The sequence below is a fragment of the Amblyomma americanum genome, chromosome 9 (genome assembly GCF_052857255.1).
Source record: "Amblyomma americanum isolate KBUSLIRL-KWMA chromosome 9, ASM5285725v1, whole genome shotgun sequence".
Classification (NCBI taxonomy): Eukaryota; Metazoa; Arthropoda; class Arachnida; order Ixodida; family Ixodidae; genus Amblyomma; species Amblyomma americanum.
In genome coordinates, this window is record NC_135505.1 from 78783765 (window position 1) to 78807504 (window position 23740).

The following is a 23740-nucleotide window of genomic DNA, read 5'->3' on the forward strand; positions in this document are numbered from 1 at the left end:
AACGCTTAAAAATTCGTGTAGGGGCTTGTTTTGCAAAAATAATAAATGCACAGTGGGAAGGGGTGAATTTATGAATCGTGCATTGCCAATTGGCAGAGCTGACTGTGCTTCACTGTGTGCTGCCTTGTAACCCAGGGTCGTGAAACGGACGTTGTCAAGGACACGAGCGATGACCTGTGGTTCCTGGACGAGTCTTCGGGCGACTGCAACTCATCTTCCGACAGTGAGGCAACGCAGGAGCGCATCATGCAGGCAGCCGCCCTGGCAGCCGAGCTTATTCGACAGCAGCGGCGAGGAGCAGAGGATGACTATAGCGACCAGGACAGTGACTGCCCCTTCGAGGTGGAGTACGAGATTGAGGAGGCGTCGGACCATGGGGACAAGGCAGCCAGCTCTTCTGACAGCGACATCGAGGCAAGTGACTTTTCCCCCTGCTCTGTTCATAATCATCATCTTAATCATAATTACTACACCTACTGCTGTACAAAGGCTGCTCTCATCTCCTCTTAACCCGCTCCTGTGCCATCTGCGGCCACTTTTCGCCCCGCAAACTTCCTAATCTCATCCGCCCACATTATTTTCTGCCGCTCCCTGGTACGCTTGGAATTCAGTCCATAACTTTTAACGACCAACGGTAACTTTGCATTCGCATTACATGCCGTGCCCATTTCTTCCAGATTTTGGCTAGGATATCATTTACGTTTTTTTCCCGATTTTCTGCCGCCCGCTGGTACGCTTGAAATTCAGTCCGTAACCTTTAAGGGGGGAGACTGCTCTTAAAGAAAAAATTTTTGTTTTTGCACTAAATTTAATGAAATTATACACCATTGACTAGTTTTTTGTGCTGATTCCAAAAATGTCATTGGTTTCATGATAGGCTGATTTTTTCCTGAGATACTTAATTAACACCCTCTCATTAATAAGAATAATCAAAAGAAAAATCACATTATAAAAGTTCATAAATTGCACTTGGTTAGGTTCTAGAAACAGAAAGGGATGAAATGTTGGAATCAGTTTTTTAATTTTACCATCATAAGTAGCTTTTAAAGTCATTGAAACTCAAGGTACAAATAGTGCCTAACTTGCAGTCAAAAACTAGAGCAAATTAAAAAATTTCTGAACAATAATTACAAATTCTGCTCCCAACATTGCCTAGTCTACATATATGGCTTTGTGCTTAAAAAGGAATTGTGGTTCTCTCTGCCATAGATGCCGAGATATCTAGTTTAGGATTTGCTACGAGTCAAAAATTTCCATTTTGAGAAAAACAGCAAAAACAAACGAAGTGTTGTTTATGGCAAAGTACTTCAAATTTATTCACAAACTGGCAGTAGCAGACACCTAATAGCCTCCTGGGATGTAGTCTGTCTGACCAGAGTGATTAAAATGGCGCTTTTTCAGTGTGCGCTGCAGATTTTCTGTAGATTCAACTCCGCGTAAACTTCTCGAACTGATCGCGCACATTCGGAAGTTAATTTGAGCTGCATGATCCACCGCGGGCGTCAACTTTTTCTTGACGTATTTCTGCCAAGTTTTTGAATGCAGACCGGGTTGGGATATATTCATCACCGAAAATGTGTCATTCAACGCGGCACGTTGGTTCCCCGTTGACTGCATCACGCGCGCGTCGAGGATGTTCACCACGAACGGGCTCACTGTCCGGTCGGTCTCCACACGCGGCGAAATATCGCCACAGTTTGCACATGTCAGGGTCGGTTTGGTGGCGAGGCCATACTCTGTCGGATTTTTCAGTCGGCACGTCGCCATTGCATACTTCGCACTTGACTGATGCCAGCATCTTGTTCACCAAACGCAACCTGACGATGGAGAAGGTGTCGCCGAGTGGGGCAGTTGCGGAGTCTCCCATTCTAATGAAGAATGCTGCCTTACGCTCTGTTGCTGCTGCTGATGCTGTCTGCTGAAGTTTCTCCTGAGCTTTCTTGCCCTTTTCTTCAATCTCACAAGGTTGCAGCATTGGGGTATCATGACGAACACGACCACTGCCCGATGTGGCTTCCGTGACCGGCGCCGCAGTTAGGCCTAGCTTGGTCGGCACCTCCCGATCCGATGGCACAGGCGTATTAGGCGCTTGCGGTGCTCGAGGTGACCGTGGCACTCTTCTTCAGGTTGCTAACGAGCGATTTTTTTCTATTTTTCCCGTATCTGTGAGTCGTGCCGAACTTTGGCGCCGGCGTTACATCGTTGCGAGACGCACCAGCGAACACATTTTGAAAAGATGGCTACCGCTTGCGCTCAACGGACGCTTCCAGCAGACGACACGAGGCCCTTCAGCAATTAGATAGGAGCCTTCAGTCCCATGCACCGACTAGCGAATAGCATCGCGCGTTGCGACTGCTTTTTGGCGGCATTTTCTCCCTCATCCAATAAGCATAAAAGGGAGCAACTGCGCGAAATTCAAAACAAAAAGCAGCTTTTCCAAATGAGACCAAGATGGCACTGATCGCTGCAGTGAAATGATAATAGCAAATCGCGAAAAAAGCCCTGCTATTGAGCGAAAATCTGCTGAGAGAGAGCTCGGATCGAAGTTTTCTACTCATTTTACAGCTCAGATATTGGCTCTGCAGATTAGAAAATTCACAGGCTGATAGAGAAACAGCTGCAGATTTCGAAAATTCCATTTTTGAAAAATCGATTTTTTCGCTATTTTTTTGCCATCAAGAGCAGTCTCCCCCCTTAAGGGGGGACACGGGTCTTTCGGGCCGAAAAATCTCGAAAAAATCAGTATTTAGAAAATGTTATTTTCGAAATCAGCAGCCATTTATCTACCTCTCTGTTAAATTTCTCGCCTCTAAGGTCAGTATTTTAGTCACAATACCAATTTATATAATCCATGTCGCCCGAATTTGAGCTGAAATCGGTGCCGAAACAGCAGTATTTCGCAAAGCGTAGCTCCCGTTTCATGCGCGGCACCGCAGCCATCTTGGTCTCATTTGAAAAAGCCGCCTTTCGCCTTCAATTTCCCGCCACTACGGCTTCCGTTCGCCCATTGGTTGCCGAGAAAATAGCAAAAAAGAAAAGGTAGTATTCAAAATCCTATTGGCTGCCGCGGATCACGTGACAGCAGGTCGTCATCCGATTGGTGGAGCTGGCTGGCAGCGTCTGCTTGACGCGCCCGAGCCGCGGGGAGACGCGACTCTTTGTGCAGTGCAAGAAACGCGCAGCGATGCCTGGTTCAGCGCGCAAGGTGCACTCAAGGCATAAATTCGGCAAGAAAAGGAAGAAGTCGCTGGTCGATAACCTCAAGAGACGCCCTGCTGTGCGCCCCGACAATGATGAAACTCCTGCGCTGAACGATCGTGTCGGCGAGGCCGCGCAGGTAGGCCTAACGCGCTCCGCAGCACGGGAAGCTGTAAGCGGCAGCGCCCGCATCCGCCGTGATACAGTGATGCTGGAGCCCTCAGATGTGCTCCAAAATAAGACGAAGACTGAACAAAAACTGCGAGAACTCGCCTCAACTCCAGCAACGGAGCGGAAGTCTCGTTGTTTATGTGACGGCAGCGCGTCGGACTGTCTGCTCGACGAGGCAAGCTTCACGATCGTTTGTTTGGAATCGCTCAACAGTTTGTTGAAACTTGTGAAGTGTAAAACGTGTGGCGGCAATGACTTGAGCTTCGTAAAAGATGAGCGCGAATACGGCCTTGCCGTTAAACTTTCTCTTCAATGTGCGAGCTGTGGAGACGCATCGTCTGCATGGAGTTCGCCGCGGGTACGTGGCGATCAGAAGATCAACCCTTTTGTGGTGAATGTGCTCGCTGCTCGTGCAATGCAGAGCACTGGCAACCAGCAGACAGCTCTAAATGACATTTTTTCATCGCTGAGCGTTTCGCACCGCGGTCTCCACAATAAAACGTGGCAAGACTATGTTAAAAAAAAGTTGACACCTGCAGCAGCTCGTGCAGCCGAAGAAGTTACACAAGAGTGTGCGCGGTCGGTTCGAGAACTTTATAATGAATTGGACCTTGGGAACCCCGGCAATATTGCAGTATCATACGACGGCACTTGGATGACACGCGGCCACACATCCCACATTGGTGTGGGAACCGTCATCGAACTGTTTACCGGGCTTGTGCTGGACTATGTTGTATTGTGCAACTTCTGTGCCGGCTGCGAGCGAGGCCCAAAAGAAGGTGACCCATCATACCAGTCCTGGAGGGCTGGGCACCTATGCCAAAAAAACCTCAGAAAAAAAGGCTGGAGAGATGGAAGTTGAGGCAGCCCTTATTCTTTTTGAAAGGTCGTTGAAGAAGTGTGGCCTTCGCTATACCACAATGCTTTCGGACGGTGATAGTCGGGCTTTTCTAGCTGTGCAAGAGGCAGATGTGTATGTATGGATACATCAAAGTAAAAAAAGAAGACTGCATAAACCACGTGCAGAAACGTATGGGAACAGCGTTGCGGACTTTGTTGTCCAAACACAAAGGTGCCGAAAACCTTGGAGGAAAAGGCAAACTGACAGGCAGCCTCATAACAAAGTTAAGCTCCTATTATGCCTGGGCTTTAAAACCCCATAATGGGGATGTAGAGGCTACGCAGAAGGCTGTGATGGCCACCTACCACCACATTACCTCTTCTGATGAGGCATAAAACCATAGCTTCTGCCCATCGGCGCTGGACTCTTGGTGCCAGCAAAATGCGGCAGCAGCCTGAGGCGAATCTGCTCCAAAGCATCGGTACAACATTCCACCCCATGTTGCTAAAGCATTGCTCCCTGTCTATGAGCGGCTGTCGGATAGGAAGCTCTTAGAGCGGTGCCATAGGGGTAAAACCCAAAACAGTAATGAAAGCCTACACTCTTTGATGTGGGCCTTGGCACCCAAAGAGCGGCACGCATCATTGTTTACTGTTGAGGCTGCCGTGGCTGAGGCAGTAATGCGGTTCAACGCAGGCAGCAAAAGAACTTCTGCAGCAATATTACAGGAACTGGGCCTCAATACGAATGCTATGAGTGCAAAAAGAATGCGAGAGAAGGATGAGCGCCGAGAGCAAAAGTGCGCTCGAAAGCATTCCATTGCGGAAAATATTCAAGGAGTGCTCAAGAAGCGGCACCTGGATACTACTGGCAATCAAAAGGACTACATTCCTGGTGGCTACTAGCCATTTCCTATTGTAAATATATTACTGCACTTGTAAATTTTATTAAACTGTCCCCTGCTTGTTTTTGGGGCTTTTCTCAAAATGCATATAATTGACTGCTAGCAGTCTTGAGGCCTTGATATCTCAGCAACCAAGTCACATAGAGCTGAAATTTCGGTTGCAATGGAAAGCCTAATGTATGCTGTGTGAAATGTTGTGAGCAGATTTTTTCATTTTACCTTAAAAAAATAATTATTTTCATTAATTTACCATTACTTGGTACACACATTTTTTATACTGAAATTCAGAAGGTTGTAAAATGAGTAATAATTGACATATCAAAAATCTGCTCTCAACATTTCATAATTCACTATTCTGGCTATCTAACCATGCCTTAAAATTAATTTTAGATGAAATCATTATTTTGCTATTTGGGCCTCAAACAATGGGCATTAATTGTTAATTATCTTGAAAACTAATTGGCCTACACTTAAAATAAATGCATATTTGAAATCAGCATAAAAATTTGAATAAGTCTATGCATTTTTATTAGGATTGGTCAAAAAATAACAAAAATAGCTTTAAGACCAGTGTCCCCCCTTAACAACCATTAATTACTATGCCTTCGCATCATATACCCTGCCTATTTCTTCCAGATTTTGTCTAGGATATCATTAACTAACGTTTGTTTCCCGATATTCTGCCGCCCCCTGGTACGCTTGGAATTCAGTCCGTAACCTTTAACAACCATCTGTTACTGTGCCTTCGCATCATATACCCTGCCTGTTTCTTCCATACTTTGTCTAGGATATCATTAACTAGCGTTTGTTTCCTGGTTATCTGCCACCTCTGGTACGCTTGAAACTTAGTCAGTAACCTTTAATAAAATGGCTAGTAGCTGCAACTTAAGGGGGGACACTGGTTCTGAGGCTGTTTGTGTTGTTTCTTGGCCAATTTTAATAAAAATGTACAGCCTGACAAATTTTTAAATGCTGATCTCAAATATGCCATTGGTTTTCTTGTAGGCCAGTTAGTTTTCAAGATAATTAATAATCAACTTCCATTGTTTGAGGCCTAAATGGTAAAACAATGAGTTGGTAAAAACTGAATTTTAAGGAATAGTTACATAGCTAGAAGAGTAAAGAATGAAGTGTTGGGAGCAGTTTTTTGATATGTTAATTATTACTCATTTTACAGCATTATGAATTTCAGTATACAAAGTGTGTGCGTCAGGTGGAAGTAAACTAATCAAAATAATTAAATTTTGAACCCAAAAACAAAAAATCTGCTCTCAACACTTCACAGAGCATACATTCAGCTTCCTATTGCAAAAAGAATTTCGGCTCTACATGCTTCGGGTGCAAAGATATCGAGGCCGCAAAACTGCTAGTAGCCAACAAATTATGTTTTGAGAAAAGTGCAAAAAACAAACAGAGAACAATTTAACCAATATTTACAAGTGCAACACACATATTTACAACACAGAATGGCTAGAAGCCCCCAGGGATGTAGTCCCTTTGCTTTCCATTGTCCAAGTGCCGCTTCTTGAAAGCACCTTGGACATTTTCAGCCGCAGCATGTTTCCGGGCAGACTTGTGTTCCCGACGCTCATCTTTTTCCGTCATCCTTTTACTGGCTTTTGCACTAGTATTGAGACCAAGTTCTCTCAAAATTATTTTAGATGTTCTCTCGCTGCCTGCATTGAAGCGCATTACTGCCTCGGCCACGGCAGCTTGTACAGTGTACAAAGATGCGTGGCGCTCCTTGGGTGCCAGGGCCCATATCAGAGAGTGCAGACTCTCGTTGCTATTCTGCGTCTTGCCCCTGTGGCAGCGCTCAAGGAGCTTCCTTTCTGATAACCGCTCGTAAATGGGAAGCAATGCCTTGCACACATGAGGTGGAAGGTTGTGGCGGTGCTTTGGTGCAGGCTCCCCTCGCGATGCCGCTACATTGTGCTGGCACCAGGAGTTTGGCCCTGATGGGCACAAACTGTGATCTGACGTCTCATCATTAGAGGTAATATGACGGTATGTCGCCATCACAGCTTTGTGCATGGAGTCCACGTCCCCTTTATGAGACTTGAGTGCCCAAGCATAATAGGAGCTCAACTTGGTGATCATGCTTCCGGTTAGTTTACCCTTGCCTCCAAGGTTTTCTGTCCCTTTCTGCTTGGCAACCAAATTTCGCAGGGCTGTCCCCATGCGCTTCTTTACGTGATTTATGCAGTCCTCCTTTTCCACTTTGACGTAGCCATATACATCTGCTTCTTGCAGTGCAAGGAAAGCACGGCTGTCGCCATCTGACAGCATAGTGGTGTAGCGAAGGCCATTCTTTTTGAGAGACCTCTCGAAAAGTATAAGGGCTGCTTCGACCTCCATTTCCCCCGCTTTTTTTTCTGTGTTTTTTTGGCAGAGGTGGTCAGCCCTCCAGGCTTGGTAGGATGGTTCATCAGGTTTCGGGCCTCGTTCGCAGCCGGCACAAAAATTGCAGAGCACAACATAGTCGAGCACAAGTCCGGTGAACAGTTCTATGACTGTGCCCACACCTATGTGAGATGTGTGGCCCCGTGTCATCCATGTGCCGTCATAAGAAACAGCGATGTTGCCGGGGTTTCCGAACCGCAATTCACTGTAAAGCTCTCGAACCGATCGCGCACAGTCAGCGGTCATTTCTTGGGCTGCTCGAGTTGCAGCGGGCGTCAACTTTTTTTTTATGTAATCTTGCCATGTTTTCGTATGAAGGCCGCGATGAGAAATATTCATTGTTGAAAAAATGTCGTTCAGGGCCGTTTGCTGGTTTCCAGTGCTCTGCATTGCACGGGCAGCAAGCACATTCACTACGAAGGGGTTCACCTTCCTATCGGCACAGGCCCGCGGTGAGCTCCAAGATGAGGAAGTGTCCCCGCAGTTCACGCACTTGAGAACAAGTTTAACGGCGAGCCCATATTCCCGCTCACCTTTTTCGACGCTAATATCACCGCCGCACGTACTGCACTTAGCGAGCCTTAGCAGATCGTTTAGCGACGCCAGGCTAACGATCGTGAAGCACGCCTCATCAAGCGGACGGTCCGCCGCGCTGCTGTCATCGCGAAAACAGTCCGACTTCCGCTTCGTTGCTGGAGTTGACGCGAGTTCTCCGAGTTTTTTCTTGGTTCTGATGACGTCTCGCTGCACATCTGAGGGCCGCAGCATCACAGTATCGTGGCGTATGCGGCCGCTGGCAGTAGCTGTCTCTCGGGCCGAGGAACGCGTTAGGCCTACTTCGACCTCGGTACTGTCGTCGACTCGATCGTTCGGCGCATAACTTCCGTCGTTCTCAGCACAGACAACTGGAGCAGGGGGTCTCTTGAGGTTATTAATCAAGGACTTTTTCCTCTTCTTGCCGAACTTCTGCCGCGAATGAAACTTGCGCGCTGATCCAGGCATCGCAGTGCGTTCTCGCCTCGGCTCGATACAAAGAAAGCGCCGCGTCTCCCCGCGGCTTGGCCGCGCAGAGCAGACGATGCCAGCCAGCTCCACCAATCGGAAGGCGACCTGCTGTCACGTGCGCCCAGGCAGCCAATAGGCTCGCGAAAGGCACCTTTTCTTTTTTGTTATTTGCTAGGCAACCAATGGACGAAAGGCAGCAGCAGTGGCGGGAAATTGAAGACGAAAGACGGCTCTTTCAAACGAGACCAAGATGGCTGCGGTGCCGCGCATAAAACGAGAGCTATGCGGCGCGGAACACAGCTGTTTCGGAGCCGATTTCAGCGCAAATTCGGGCGACGTAGATTATGTAAATTTATATTATGACTAAAATACTGATCTTAGAGGTGAAAAACTTGGCAGATAGGTAGATAGATAGCCGCCGATTTCGAAAATACCGGTTTCGAAAATTTGACTTTTTCGCGAATTTTTGGCCCGAAAGACCCGTGTCCCCCCTTAAAAGCCTGATTTGTTGGTATATCATGTCATGACCCCTATAAGAGACTCCATGGTACAATTAGGTGGCTTTAAAATACAGTTAAAACTCGATTTAACAAAGTTGGGGGAGTCTCAAATTATTTCGTTAAATCAAGAGCTTTGTTAAATCGAGTGATGCATTTCTCGGTCACTTAATTCGGTACAATCGATCATATGGTGCAGCAGCATCCAGAAAGCTACCGCGGCATCTATTTGCTAAGTGTAAATGCACCGAAACTGAAACTGCGGCCCGCGGAGACGACCGACCCCGCTAGTGCACATGGAAAGAAATAAATATTATTACCGCAACAAGAAGGGCCCCAGGGGACTACAAATTTAATTACCAACAAAAAAGTCGGTAATCTTTGCTTGTGTGTGCTTTGTAAGCAATGGCCACAGGGATTTCTCATGCGTCTGAGGTGTGTTCAGTGCGTCTTCGGTCCCCTCGTGTGTTCTGGCAAACTGCCACAGCAGGTCAAGGGCACCCATCACTTGACCCGGTGTCGGCACAGTAGCTTCGTGATCACCGTGTTCGTGATCGTCGTCGTCAGCATCTTCAGCCACCTCTCCCTCCACGCTTCCTACAAGCCGCAAGATAGCTTCATCCGAAACTTCCGTTGTGACTGCATTTGTGTTGGCGCTCACGTAGTCGCTGAAACTTATTTCTATGAGCACTTCATCCACTGAGCATAGATACTCCCAGGCAACTTCATGCTGGTGCACGGCACTCGCGCAGTCCGGTGCAGCTTTGGCAGTTTCAGAGCCTAGCGTATTGAAGCCAGCAGCCCTGAAGCAGTTGACAATTACCTATTGCTTCGTTGCTCTCCAAGCTGCCGCCACCGTCTCAACTGCCATGAAAACATCGAACGCCGTCTCGCGCTTCAGCCCGGCTAGACTGACTGTAGGTGCTGTAGGCCTAACAAGCTATACGCCTAACAACTTATTTCTATGAGCGCTTCATCCACTGAGCATAGATACTCCCAGGCATCTTCGTGCTGGTGCACGGCACTCGCGCAGTCCGGTGCAGCTTTGGCAGTTTCAGAGCCTAGCGTATTGAAGCCAGCAGCCCTGAAGCAGTTGACAATTACCTATTGCTTCGTTGTTCTCCAAGCTGCCGCCACCGTCTCAACTGCCATGAAAACATCGACCTCCGTCTCGCGCTTCAGCCCGGCTAGACTGACTGTAGGTGCTGTAGGCCTAACAAGCTGAGCTTGGCGAACGCAACACAACCAACACAACATTCGCAAAGAGAAACGAAAAGAGAAAGAAGGGCGAAAGCACGGGGTAATATCCGCAGAAGAAACCGCAACAGCGCCATCTATGGCATGCGACGCAAAACTTTTTTACCCTTTGGCACCATCTGGTCGACTCAACTCAAAATTATCTCGTTTTTACGGCCGCGCGCCCGCGAAGAGCGCTCGCTCCCCTCCAGACCGGCTGTGTCATTTTGCGCCGCGCAGATTGGTAAAAGCAGGACGAAGGCTCTCTGCGATGTCGTTGGCTTGCATCAATAAATTTTGGGCGTTCTCTACAAAATAGACTGAAAATTAACACTTTTTCATACTTGTTTTTCAAGAAAAGGTTCGTTAAACCAGGACAGATGACGAAATTGGTTTCGTTATTTCGAGTTAGTCAAAGCATTTGACTGACCCTATGGGCATCTGAAGGAGAATCGGGATATCTTCGTTAAATCGGGTTTCGTGACATTGAGTTTTGACTGTATATTTGAGTTATTACTATAATCGAGCTTACTATAACGGGATTCTATTGTATCAGAGTTTGAATTATCGCGAGTATACCGTATTTGTTAGCTCCATGTTGGTGGTGGCGGAAACTTTATTACATGATGGACGTGTTGTGGCACTTCACACAGATAGAGTGAAAGCTTGTTAATTTAAACTGTATAACTAGGTCTGTCCAGGCTGCAATATACAGGAAGCGTTCACAAGACTAGCTGCGCCACTTTTTTAATGCGTGGGCATTAGAATGCCGGTTACCGCAAAAGGTGTCTGGCGTTGGCATGTGAAGCCTAGGTGAATGCCGCTGTGGTGGCTCAGTGGTTATGGTGCTCGTATGCAGACCCGAAAGACGCAGGTTCAATCCCAGCCGTGGCAGTTGCATTTCGATGGAGGGGAAATGCTAGAGGCCCGTGCTCTGTGTGATGTCAGTGCTTGTGAACCTCAGGTGGTCGAAACTTCCAGAGCCCACCAATACGGCGTCCCTCATATGTTGAGTCGCTTTGGGATATTATACCCCCATGGAAGGAAAGGATGAAGCCTAGGAGGAGGGAAAGGGAAGAGAAGGAATCTTCACTTAATGGGGAGAGGAGAGAGGGTATAGTGTGCTACGCTGTGACTGATGAATTGGATCAGGAGAGTCACGCTACCCGCTCGTGTGGAGGGTTCCACACAAAATGAACCCATCATTGGCAGCAGCTGCTTCGTCTTTGGAGAACACTAATGCATGCTTTACTGTATGAGTAGCATTGACTGTCCGTGAATTTTTTCTCTCTTTACTTCTTGCAGTACTGCCTAGTTATACTACTGCGAGCACCAGACTAACTCGCGACTCAGAATGACGGTGCCCTCTGTTGCAAGCTTGGTGTGGTGTGTCGCCGTTGGTTAATATGGTTGGCTTGTTTGTGGCGCAGGAAGTGGCCCAGGCGGAAATCCTGATCTGCGTCAACGATGATGATGCCCAGTTTTGGGCCGACTCTTCGGACAGCTACTCCTCCGACTCGGAGATTGGAGACGCTGTGAGTGCTCGGAACACCTTTTGGGCTGTGATCAACAAAGGAACCGTGGTGGCAGCTGGAAATGAAAGTACTGTGGGATTAACAAACTATGCCAGGGATTTTCACCCCTTCCAGCAGCTCGGAGAACCCCCGACGGTTTTTAGGAAATGTTGAGGAAACCCCGCATGTCTTGGCTTCTGTTGCTTCCTGCATGGTGTGCACACACAAAGGGTCTTGAGGCATACTGCCGCTGAGAACAGTGGCTGGGTTCAATAGTGATGACTATCTAGAGTGAAATATTTTACCGCAAAGAGTCAAGATGAATTTATAGTCCCAAAGGTAGAAGGGAAGGGGAGGGGAGGGAATTGAGGCATGCATAGATTTAGGTACCCAGGGAACCTTTGGTGGCGCTGGTATTGGCATTGGCATGGCTGACAAAAAGAGGCTGAAGCTGGGAGTGCGAGCTCGAATGCTCGCACAACTCTGCAACCAGCCAAGGCAACAGCATCCTCAATCCACTCTGCCGGCTCACCAGTTGCGGCAATCTGCAGTCAGCGGGCTGCCTTCCAGCCTTACTCCTCAAAATGGTGACCACAGGCGCCAGTCTCAGTGAAGGCAATGCCGCAGCTACCGGCTCATCCTCCTCACCTTGGTCCTGCTGCTGCCTGCCTGCTGTTCATTCCTGGCCTTCGGACGCAACTGGCCTACCAATGCTTGACATCTGCCAGTCCCACGGCATTCCCATGGCTTGGGATCCCACACCCTGCTTTTCCAAGCCAGCACGTTGGGGCTTTCATGTACTCACGGTCAGCCGCTTGCTCCTTGTGAACACCTGGCCCTTCCCCGGCTAAATTCTCTGCCATGTTACACCAGGGTCTTGCGCTTTTGGACAGCTGCTTCAACATCAATCAGGTTGTCCCGTCAGTGTCTCCGTTACCATCATGCAAGCCACGAACTCCTACCTGATTTCCTTGCTAGGCTTCGGTTGCTCCCACCCGGCCCAAACATCTCTGCGGAATTGAAAAAGACCCCTGCTGATTACTTTGGCACAGAGCTCCGGCAGGCTTCCTTCCCTGTGTTCCCATCCCAATGTCCACACCTTCGCCACGGATCATACCATCGGAAGAGCCCACAGTTCCTGCAGCTAAACCCACCAAGCTGCTACCATGGAGCTCTCTCCTTCCCTCAAGGTTCAGTGAAAGCCACTGATGATCACTTCAGTCTCCAGGCCTTTTGCATCGGCCATGTCGCCTTCCTTCGAGGATTCCTCCTGGATTACTTTGGCCACCCCTTCAAGTGCCGACTCTGTCAGTGTCTCCAGCGATGACCCACGTCCGGTGCATGATCTTGTTGTCTCAGGCTCGGCACACTCAACAAATGCCTCCAACCAGCTGCCCACCGATCCCGTCATTCTTGGTCATCGATGCCCGGTCAATGCCATAAGTACTGTGCCTGCCACAGTGCTCACAGCCCACTCTTCTCTGCCTACATTGTCCGCCACCCACACTGGCTTGCACTGTCTGTCCTGACCTTCCTCCATCTGTTCCTACAATGCAATGCAACTACAGGACTACAGTGCTTGGGAGGTTGATCAACTTTCCAATGACGAGGATGCGCAAGCACTGGTGATGCACCCGCCTTTGCCCACTGCCACATTTGCCCGCCTAGTCCAGCAATGAGACTTTTCCCCATGCTGATGTGTGGCATCTATGACGGTGACTATTTGGTTTCCACTCTGTGTCGTCCCTCTGGCAACCATTTCTCTCTATCTGGCCTCCATGTATGGCTCAATTATCAGCCACATCCGTCCCTGCGTGCCCACACTGCTGAAGAGCGTCTGGTGCTCCCATCAGATCACCATCCCGCCCAGGACGTGCCACCCAAGCTGAGCATTCCTGAAGTCTGTCGACAAATTACCATTCTTGCTCAACCTCACGGCCCCAGTTTATGGGGGGTCCGTTAGTCCTTGTAACGACCCCCCAGTGTTTCCCTTCTGTGACTCCTACCAGCCTAAGCGTTACTTCTCCGTTCGTGCGACTTGAATTGCCCTGCCATTACGTTCGGCTCATCACCAACTGTAGCCTTCCAAGATTCTTCAGGGCACCGTGTGGCCATGCACGGACCTTTGGCTGAAGACCTATTTTGTGTACATGTTCGTTTTTCTTGGCCGTGCTCTCTTCTTGAACTACAGGTAACAACCTTTGTGTTTGGTTCATCTAGTCATCCAACTTTATGTAGCTATACATTCGACACCAGCACAGCAGACAAAGAGGCTGAAAGTGGGAGCACGAGCTTGGAACACTCGCAGAGTTCAGAACAGATCAGCAACCGGCCAAAGCTACATGCTGTTCTGTCCACTCAGCTGGCTTACTTAGCAGCTGCTGCTACTTCGCCCTCTCAATGAACGGGAAGCCTGCAGTCACTGGGCTGCCTTCCGCATTAAGCCTCTCTCTACAAGCCTAAAAAGGAGCATTCCAATGAACCCAAGGGTTCTACTGAGCCTAGTTTGATAACCTGTGGATTATGCTGAGCAGCAAAAAGATGGGGAGAGCAAAGTAAATGAAGGGGACACTGGTGTGGCAGGTGCATCATTGTCATCTCCGTACCCCTTTTTGTCCTCTGTGCTGAAAGAAATCGAAGAGAAAAAGCTGTGGCTTTGGGAAAAAGTGCAATAACTCTCATTTCTAGTGGACATTGCCGCACCCAGAGGATAGGGATGGAGAAGGTTGAAAGACTGCTGAGAGACAAAGGTGATCCAGGGGGTACTCAAGTTATTTAGACCACCGAGGGTTCTTTAACGGCATAATTACCACAAAAGAGCACCAAAACGGCCAAATTTTCTGTCAATTGTTGGCAAAATTTACTGTTGTCTGGCTTAGAGGGACCGAATACTGATCAAAACGTGCCATGAGATTGTGGTGGAAATGAAAAGTTAGTGCCTCAGATTGTGGGAATCGAGCACTGCAATATGAAAGGAACAGGGATAATTATAATTCGGCATTGAAGCTCGCATAAAAGCAATCTTACAGTGAAACCTCCCATTATCACTGTATCCCACCACGTGACCACATCTCGGTAAAATAGCTCTTATTTCTTTTAAGTGGGATTTTTTTGTTCTTTCACAAGTGTTGTTCAGCATCTTTTATAATAGTTTACACTCACTCTCTCCAGTGCGGCCTTCAATGAAAAGCAGAGCCCCCTTCACATTGTCGATCATGCGCTTTTAGCTTTCGTTACTAGATGGCGCCACAGTGATTTGAGTTTCCTGGATGGAGTGGCAAGCACGGTCTGCTAAAGCTTTCGTCGATGAGGCGTAGATTACTGTGCCGTAACAGTTTTTTGTGTGGAAACTGGAATGGAAGCTACTCTATGTACCAAAAATATCATTGCTGTCTGAAGGGCAAGATTTGTATTATTTTTTAATACAGCACTTTTGCCGATGTTCAGTTGCCATCGTGCTCGCTGATCATGTTTTCCAGCATCAGGATATGTAGAAACGGGCGCTTGCACTGATAGAAAAATTGTGGTAAAATATTCTACAGTGTTTCCAACAAAACCGTTGCGGAATACAGCACCTTAGACAGCAAGCTTAATTAGGTCCGAAAAATTCAGTGTTCTGTCCCTTTAAAATGCGAGAAACGCTCTTCATGGATATCTACCGCCCTCTAGTGTTGAAAATTGCAAACAACGAAATTGCCGACTGGAACTCTTCTTTAGCAGTGGGAGCAGCACAAAATTGGGCTAGACGAGTGTGACTGGTCATTGGTGATATTGATGCAACCTCGCGTGGCGAGTACCGCTTGGGGTTAGGGGTTAAAGGGTTGACGTGCACCAACACCCTGTACATATCTTTCACCCTGCTGTGCACTACACAGGACCTGTGGCAGTGCCGGCTTTGTGGCCTTCGGTGTGAGCCCCATGGCTTGTCGGCCGTTCAGCGCTACTGCACGGGCTGCTGGAAAGGGCGCTTTGGTTGGTTGCCCGACCGGACGGAGCGCCACCCGCCCCAGAAGAAACGCCGGCGAGCTCAGCGTCGCACCAGCCGTCAGATGAACAGGGTTCGCACAAACCACAAAAGCAGCAGCACAAAGCTCGAAAGTCGGCACCAGCTTAACAGCGCTGGCGAGGAGAGCCGTCCGGGGTCGTGTTCGGAGAAGAATGAGGCATCGGGGAGCAGCAACACCGAATCGGTGAGTGGTGTTTGGTGAGCCATCCGTGAGAAATTAGAGTGTTATACTGTAGCGCGATCCGCTACCATGATCCGCTACTGCAGGGCACCGCTGGGTACACGCTGATTGGTCCCAACGCGGCTGGCGCGAACGCAGCTGACGGGCACGTGGCGCCATCTGGCGTCCACAGTGTGATCTGTGCAAGTGCAGTGGCAGCTCGCGGAAGTGGATCACAGTAGCGGATTGCACTATGCTATAACTCTCCATATACTCAAGGGTTAAAAATAGCGCCATGCTTCTGAAGGGCGGAAGCTTAGGCAAGTTGGTTGGAACTTAACATTGTTGCATTAGCCCAGAAAAAAGATGATGGACAAAGAAGAAAAGACTAGACGTTGCAGCACTCTGAAAGTGTGCATGTGTGAGAAAGTTAGAAATAATGAATGAAAAAAAATTATTTCTGCCCTTCTAAGATGATGTGTGTTCTCTGAATAAAGCAATCTGTTGACAGCGCTATGTTGTCTTGCCTTTTCTTCTTTGCCCATCATCTTTTCTCTTTTTTTTTTTGCGTTATTCCAGCGGTGTCAAGTCCCAACCTACGTGCCGAACTTCCTGCCCTTCAAAAGCGTATTGGGAGATTTGGCAGCCCAGTCACCCATAATTCACTACGAGGGGGGAATAGGTCTCTGTGCAGTGACTTTCTAAGAGTCCTCCACAAAGCAGTTACCGTTGCTTAGTCTTGTGTGTCAACAATGTCTGTTGTAAAATTCTGCCGCCTTTGTTTTGTTTGGAGGGCCATATTACGGGAGATTTAATTCAAGCAAATGCTCAGCACTCTGTTCCTTATTGTCAACCACTAAAGATACGTCCAGAACATGAAATGCAGTCAGTGTTGCATAGGAACCAAGAACTGAATTGTGTGGAACCATTCGGGCAGTGTCTTGCTGGAAGGATTGAATCCACATAGATGAGATATCTTTCAAGGGCGCCAATTTCACCAAAAGCGAAGCTTTATGGAAGAGAGAATAGCACGAGTGAACACTTTTGTGACAAGCAAGTTGACAGCATGGGCGCCTAAGGAATCGCATTCCTAGTGCTACAAGGTAGTGTAGCGTTGTTAGCAGCAGCATGGTTTCAGTTCTGTGACCCATCCTTTGTACAAGGGACCAGGACAGCACAGTGTGGGAAATTGTTGTCGGTAGGCATGATACAGGTGCGTATTGCTGGTCGTAGCTTTTCTTGTCAGAGGAAACATACTTTACCATGGTTACACTCTGGTTGAGCTGTCCAGAGTCCTATGTGGTACCTGTTAGCTGCAAACAAGCATGGCAGGGCGCTTAGACGATGTTCCATCCTGTTGCAGAACTCCGGAGGTTCTCAAGAAAGCTTCAGTGACCCAAGTGTGTCAGAAATGCTGGCGGTGAGTGCAGTAGTTTCCTTTTTTTGTTTTTGTTTTTTCACTCATTTTGTGCCAAGAACAGTGTTCCTTTTCCTTTATTTGCTTATAGCGACACCTCTACTCCTAGGGGTACAACTTTCAATTTCGATGTCGATGAGACAGTGACCTTCAATGCCTCACAAGGTCAAGCCGAGCTTAATTACATAGTGGTATGGCCCAAGCTATGGTACTATGATCATGTGATCATATGACTGATCCTTGGGTAGCTACCAAGAGGTAGAGCAGGCGTAACGAACGATCAGCGCTTGTAAGACCTAACCCTAATTACGTAACAGCCTAAGGTTTCTGTGGCAGGCTGTGGAGCAGCTTTGCGAATCCAGCTGAGTTTTTTTTTTTGCCCTTAAAAAATCACATCATAAGAAAGTTAAATTTAATTATAAAGTAACCATCGTTTTCTTAATATCTCAATTTTTTTTACAGCCATTAGTGGTGAAACTCTTTATTCAAATTTTTGAGTGCCTGGGCATAGCGGCCTCGAATCCGGGGCTGCATCAGTTGTTCTCTCTCGTCAACATACAATAGGGCCCTTCTATAGTAAACTAGCTCGCAGCAGCAAAAATCTTTACTGTATCAGTTGTTGGCGATGACATGGCTCTGACTATGCTCTCTGGCTGCTTGCTAAGCATGAAGTGTTGGTTTATAAAACAAACACTCGGGAATACCTTACATCTTGCTCTTATAGTCTCTTTATGTGATAATTATTTATTATCAGCGGTCACAGGTTATCACATTTTCAAAATCAGATACGACCTGTGGAAGGGAAAAGCATTTATGCGAATACAACGTGGCTACAAAAAGTGAGCGAGTTTGATTTATGATTTCATGTCAAAAACCAAAGCTTTTCATGATCGCTGCGTCGTCTTCTTTGGGTGCAGCGTCATTTAGTAGGCAGTAAAGAAACGCACGACAGAGTAAAGCGCAGGAAAACTGCCTTTGCAGTTCCACTGCACCTCCACTTCTTACTGCGGCTTCCCCGTGCTCCGCGCTACTGTGCTATGAATGCACTCCCTTTTCTACCCCTCACTGCACTTTTACTGGCTTACCTTTCTCAGCGACCTGTGCCGCCGCCTTTGTACGTTCATAGCAGACTTTACTATTTCTGTGCTGCTTCAAGGTCTTCGAAAAGTTTTCTCGTCGCGGCTCTCGAACGTGGTGGCGACGGCACTTCACAGAGCATATTCGGTATCTGCCTCGTGATCCTAGACTTTGCGTGTACCACGATATCATCATTCTGCCGGAAGTGCATCGCCACGGCCAGACGCTTGTACTATAGCCATTTAAAAAAAAATGTTTACTTAACAGAAAAACAATGTACAGTCGTCTATGGATGGCGAGATGGGACTACAGCTTCACTTTACTATATCAGAGTTTTTACTGCAACCAATTTTACTATTGTGGGGTTTTGCTGTATTGTGTTGTGCGACAGCTTCAGTGAGGTTCTCCAGTAAACAGGTTGTTCACCATGGTTGCAGCCACAAGGCGACAGCAGTCAGACGGCCAGCAGTGGCACGAGCCAGGAGCTCGCCGACGACTGGTCTCAGCCAGGTTGCAGCACAGACAGGTCAGGAGGAGAGGGCACTTTGTTGTCGATCAGTGCCTCTGATCTGTGCACTATCTGCCTGGTGCGCCCCAAGTGCGGCATCCTGGTTCACGGCAACACTAGTCACCGTCTCAGCTGCTACAAGTGCGCGAAACTACTGCACAAGCGCAACCAGCCATGCCCCGTGTGCAGGCGCCGTATACAACGCGTCGTGCGCAACTTCGACGCGTGACAAGGGCTGTACTATCTTGGTGCGCAACTTCGATCTGTGGTGGTGGCTGTCAACGCATGACCTCTCCTCCATGAATTGGGCGGACCAGAACTGTACATAATTTTTTTTTTTTTCTCTTTCACACATTCTTTCTCCAGAGTTAGAATAATGCACCCTTTTTCAAAAGCAGCATTGCGACAAGTTGCTCTCTTATGTTGTGCCAGTGTGGTAATTGTCTTAATTCAAGAGCATTGTCCTTAACTGAAAACTGTTCCGACATCAGCTTTGCACTTAGCACTGCCAGCACTAGTGCATAAGCCATGCAGTTGGCTTGAGTGGTTGAGCACAGTGTTAGCAACATTTGCATGTGCCAAGGGGTCCAGTCACTTGCTCCAAATATTTTCCTTCAGGAGTGACTTTGGAAATGGGCAGCGTGTGACAGAACCAAGTTGCAAAACTGTAGCTGCACCTCCACTCAACTATCACTAGTTTTAGTATGATGTTGGACAAGATACACTTGCTGGTATTTCCTTCTAATCTATTCTTTCCTTTTAATGCCGTCGTTGCTTCTTGGTTGTGCTCACTGTGGAACCTGTTTCTTACCTAGGCACTTTCCATCGATACACAACTTTAGCTCTTGTTTTCTTCATAAGCTGATCGTTATTGAAATGATAAAACTAAGTCATTTTCACTGTCGCAGCAACATTCTTATGCAGATCTTCAGTTTCTAGAACTATGTTCTAGCTTTGGGTGAATGGGGTACTTTTCGTTATGTCATCAGAGGAAACTGTTGCCACCTTGTATTTTTTTTCGTGCAGTAGATCTTTTTAATATATCAAGTAACACCAAGGTTTGAATTGGATGGCAAAAGGCGCAACTAAAACAGCTACCAACTAGGCCATTAATATCGGGACAAAAAAAAATTGTTGGATGCACGTTCTTTGTTCTCTTTTTTTCGAAGATGAATTCGTGTAACGTTTGGTCTGGTGGGTACCTTTGCCTTTTATGGAGGCTGTATTCAAGCCATTCTTCTTGTGACGGTTTACTATTGCAGATACCTTTACCTGTGCAATATGCTACAATATGCCCAAAATGACTACCGGACAGTGGTTGTTCTAGATGTTCTTTCTCTGTACATTTTTCTGTAATGTGTAAAAAAAAAGTGTACTGTTTGCCAGCACCTTGATGTCTTTTAGAGCAATAGCCTTGACTTTTTTTTCTTGTAAAGAGCTCTATATTGCTGCATATCTTCTATTACCCATAATCTATTCACAAATCTATTCACGCAAGATCGCACTGCTTCGCTCTTGCTGCATGTTGCACGATCTAAAAAACATATTATCCACAGATAGTTTTATTAATTTATTTGGCTACTTTTTCAGCCAGAAGTTTTGGCGATACATTCAGTATGGTGTAGGCTTGTTGCCCACGTTATCCACTTTTGTTGTTTGCGGGATTTGCCACTAACCATTATTAGTGGACTGTTTGTAGCAGCGATGTTATTGTCACCAAAGTAAGGATGTCTAATATTTGTATATCAATTTTTATGTGTGACGTTGTGCTTTTTGTCTGGTTGACTTTTAATGTTAATGGGTTTTTCTTGTCCCTGGGTGTTTTTTTTACTTCACCTTGTGTACACTGTGCTTGTGTGTCTTTAGTTGTCAGCTGCTTTTGTTTGCTTATTTGTTTTGTTCATGGCGAGGGAACATTAGTTTAGCGCATTAAGGATGCAAGTAATGCCATCATCATGTCATCTAGCATTTTTTTTTCGAGTTTGTACCATAGCATATGCTTACTCTGTTTCGTTAGTCCGGCTTCTTCAATGGCCATAGTAAAAGCTGGTCAATTCCTTAGGCCCAGTCAGTTGGTGTTTTGAACTGGATGCATAAATTTCCAGGCAAAGCTAGACGCAGTAGTGTTTGTGCGGCTGAACCTTTATTTTATTTCGGAGCACCTTTGCATGTTTTGCCTTGTCTAGCGAAATTTCGCATGGAATAGCTCGTTATGGTGCCTATGTTCACTGTTGATCGAGCACTAAACGAAGTCTTCTTAAGCAATATGCTTTGTAGACAAGGTTGCATATCTTGCTTTTTTATTTTTTACATGAGGAAAAAATGTTTTCTTGTGCCTTATGTTGATGTTTGGTACGCCTTCCAGATGAAACATGAAGTCTGTTGTGCGTAGCCAATGACAGGGGGTTTGCATGACAGCGTGACTGTGACTTCAAGGAATGAGCACGTGGTCTGTGCCTCAGCTCGGGCTCCACAAAAACGGAAGAAATGGGCAACCTTATTCCGTCCAGATTTTCCTAGGGCAAAAAAAAGGAAAGGGCTCAGGTCATGCGTGGACTGCATAATGCATCATTCCTCATATTTCCAAGTTGGAATTTTACAACCTCGGTAGCATTTATGTTCTGCAATGCTGCTGTGAACCAGCATGGCTCTCGTCCTGGCATCTGTGTGTCTGTTGAGGACGTTGAGAAAGTTGAAACAGTGAGCTGCAGTTTGCAGAAGGCAGTCAGCACCTGTGCGTGCATTTGTCAAAAGAAAACATGCGCAAGTACTCCTCCTAAACGCTGGATTTCGGCCGCTCTTAGCTGTTGCCAAAGGCACAGGCAGCTTGGGTCCTGTAGTAGGTTTGAAATGATTCACGTACTCAGAAAACTAACGGGAAGTCCTAGACTGTCGGCATTAAGCCTTTCATGCATCTTCACGTATATGTCACGTAATGTTGGCAACACAACCTGGAAAGGAATTTCTCCTGCCTGTTCATTGCCAGTGGCATTGTACCGTTTTTTTTTTCTTTCAGTAGCTTCCATTGTAAGCAACAGACTTTGATTTCCTGTCTGTTGTCCAAAATGCCGTCTTGCTGGTGCAGAACTGACCATCTTCTACTGTGGCCTTGATGTTTTCTTTGTTTGTGTTATCTTGAGAATTATTTCACAAATATGTGTGTGTTGTTCTTAAGGAAGTGCTTGCAGATATTTTTAAGTGCTTTGTGTAGTTATTCTCTGGTGTGCTTTCATCTGTTTTTCCGCTCGTAGTTAAACAGGCATACACCGGTGCAATGCAAGCAGTTTTATTCAGGCGGAATACTCTTGCAGCCCTAGTTTATTTATGGAATTGTTAACTTATTTACAATTTAAAACCTTGCATTATAAGCTCGGCGGCTAGCTGGAGCGGGCTTAACACAAGATTGCTTGGTTATTGTTGAGTTTACAGTTGTTTTTTTATTTTACTAATGTTTTTCAAATTCTACTAAAAAGGGTTTTTCTTTGTTGCCTATGTCATTTTAGATAGTGTTACTTTTATATTGTGGGTAATTGTGAATATGTACATACTTTTTTTAGCATGTATGGTTAATGTGGTTAGTCATGCTTTCATGAAAGTTGGACGAGAACAGAAATGGCTGGGAGTGCAGATGCCTAAATAAGACTGCTTGTTTGCAGCTGAGTGGGTGCCTTACTTTTGCCTTCCAGTGGACTTTTTTTCCCTCATTTTCTTCGATAAATTCTCACTCATTTCGGTTGTAGTACATGTACCACTTGGACTTGCACTAGAGTGTGACTCGAAACGTCTGTGATACTTGTACTGTCGGTATAGGTGGCATGATGCCAGCTTATTGCCCGTTGGCGTGATGATTGTTGATATGAACTTCTTCATTAAGCATGTGTGTGTGCACATGTTCACCATCACCTCTCATCTTCCCTTTTATCCCTTTTTTCCCTATGCCCTTCCCTCATTTCCTGAGTTAGTTGAATTCAAGCATTAAACCATTGAAAGAGGAATAAAGGAGGCAGAATGCTAATTATTTGTTTTTTTTTGCGACCTGGCTTCGTGCAGTGCAGGATGCTGTTTTCCTTTCGACACGCGGTGGCTGAGTGGTTACGGCGCTCGGCTGCTGACCCGAAAGACGCGAGTTCAATCCCGGCTGTGGCGGTCAAATTTCAATGCAGGCGAAATTTTGTACTGTGCACTGTCAGTGCACGTTACAGAACCCAGGTGGTCAAAATTTCCAGTCCTCCACTATGGCGTCCCTCATAGCCTGAGTTGCTTTGGAATGTTAAGCGCCCATAAACCTTAACCATTAATTAAAGGGGCACTGAGGAGAACTATTTCAAAATTTTTTTGTTAGCAAAATCGGATAGTTCGGCATTTCAAGGCTTTGGTGCCGCTTGTCCGGAAAGATGCATTTATTTCAAAGAAATTTGGATTCGAAGTTGCAAAAAGTTTTCCCGCTGCTCCGATTCAAACTTGAGAACTCTTATGACGTAGGACGGAGTGACGTGACGTAAACGCAGACTCCGTGATTTCTGGTGGCTAGCGGTGCGGTCTAGCAGCTGCCGAAATGAAAGCTACCGCATGTTGAAGGCATCTACCGCCTGTCGGTACGCTGTCGCTTCGTTTGTTTACGCTGGCGTCTTGCCAGCGTTGCGATGGATCCCGAACCTGACAACGAGGTCCTCGCAAAGAACTTCGGCCTGCACTTCAGAAACCTCAGTCCCACAGAGCGTGCGATGCTTTTGAGGGCTGAAGCGGCTGTAGTGACCAGATATCAAGAATGTCTAAGCGCCGATGAGCTGGCACTGTCGGCAG

The 23740-nt window shown here is 46.9% G+C and overlaps 2 protein-coding genes across 6 annotated transcripts in view; one reads left to right on the forward strand and one right to left on the reverse strand.

Annotated features, from left to right (window-relative positions):
* Nucleotides 1-22952, forward strand: part of LOC144105440 (E3 ubiquitin-protein ligase Mdm2-like) — a 49793-nt gene extending 26841 nt beyond the window's left edge. For 3 of the 5 annotated variants that reach the window (XM_077638561.1, XM_077638558.1, XM_077638560.1), the window contains 5 exons: nt 136-418; nt 11690-11790; nt 15645-15959; nt 17299-17355; nt 18867-22952. In XM_077638561.1, coding sequence (XP_077494687.1) covers nt 136-418; nt 11690-11790; nt 15645-15959; nt 17299-17355; nt 18867-19166 — 1056 coding nt within the window. In that variant the 3' untranslated portion in view covers nt 19167-22952. Of the gene's footprint in view, nt 1-135; nt 419-11685; nt 11791-15644; nt 15960-17298; nt 17356-18866 lie in introns of all 5 variants that reach the window. The other 2 variants (XM_077638562.1, XM_077638559.1) reach the window with 1 other exon arrangement.
* Nucleotides 6091-8410, reverse strand: LOC144105439 (uncharacterized). Its single transcript, XM_077638557.1, has one exon. The coding sequence runs from the start codon at nt 8283-8285 to the stop codon at nt 6585-6587; it is 1701 nt and encodes a 566-aa protein (XP_077494683.1). The 5' UTR covers nt 8286-8410; the 3' UTR covers nt 6091-6584.
* Nucleotides 22953-23740: the final 788 nt, after the last annotated feature.

What these genes read in the sequence shown, in the direction of transcription:
- LOC144105439 (XM_077638557.1), bottom strand. Translation starts at nt 8,285, where the DNA reads ATGCTGCGGCCCTCAGATGTGCAGCGAGACGTCATCAGAACCAAGAAA.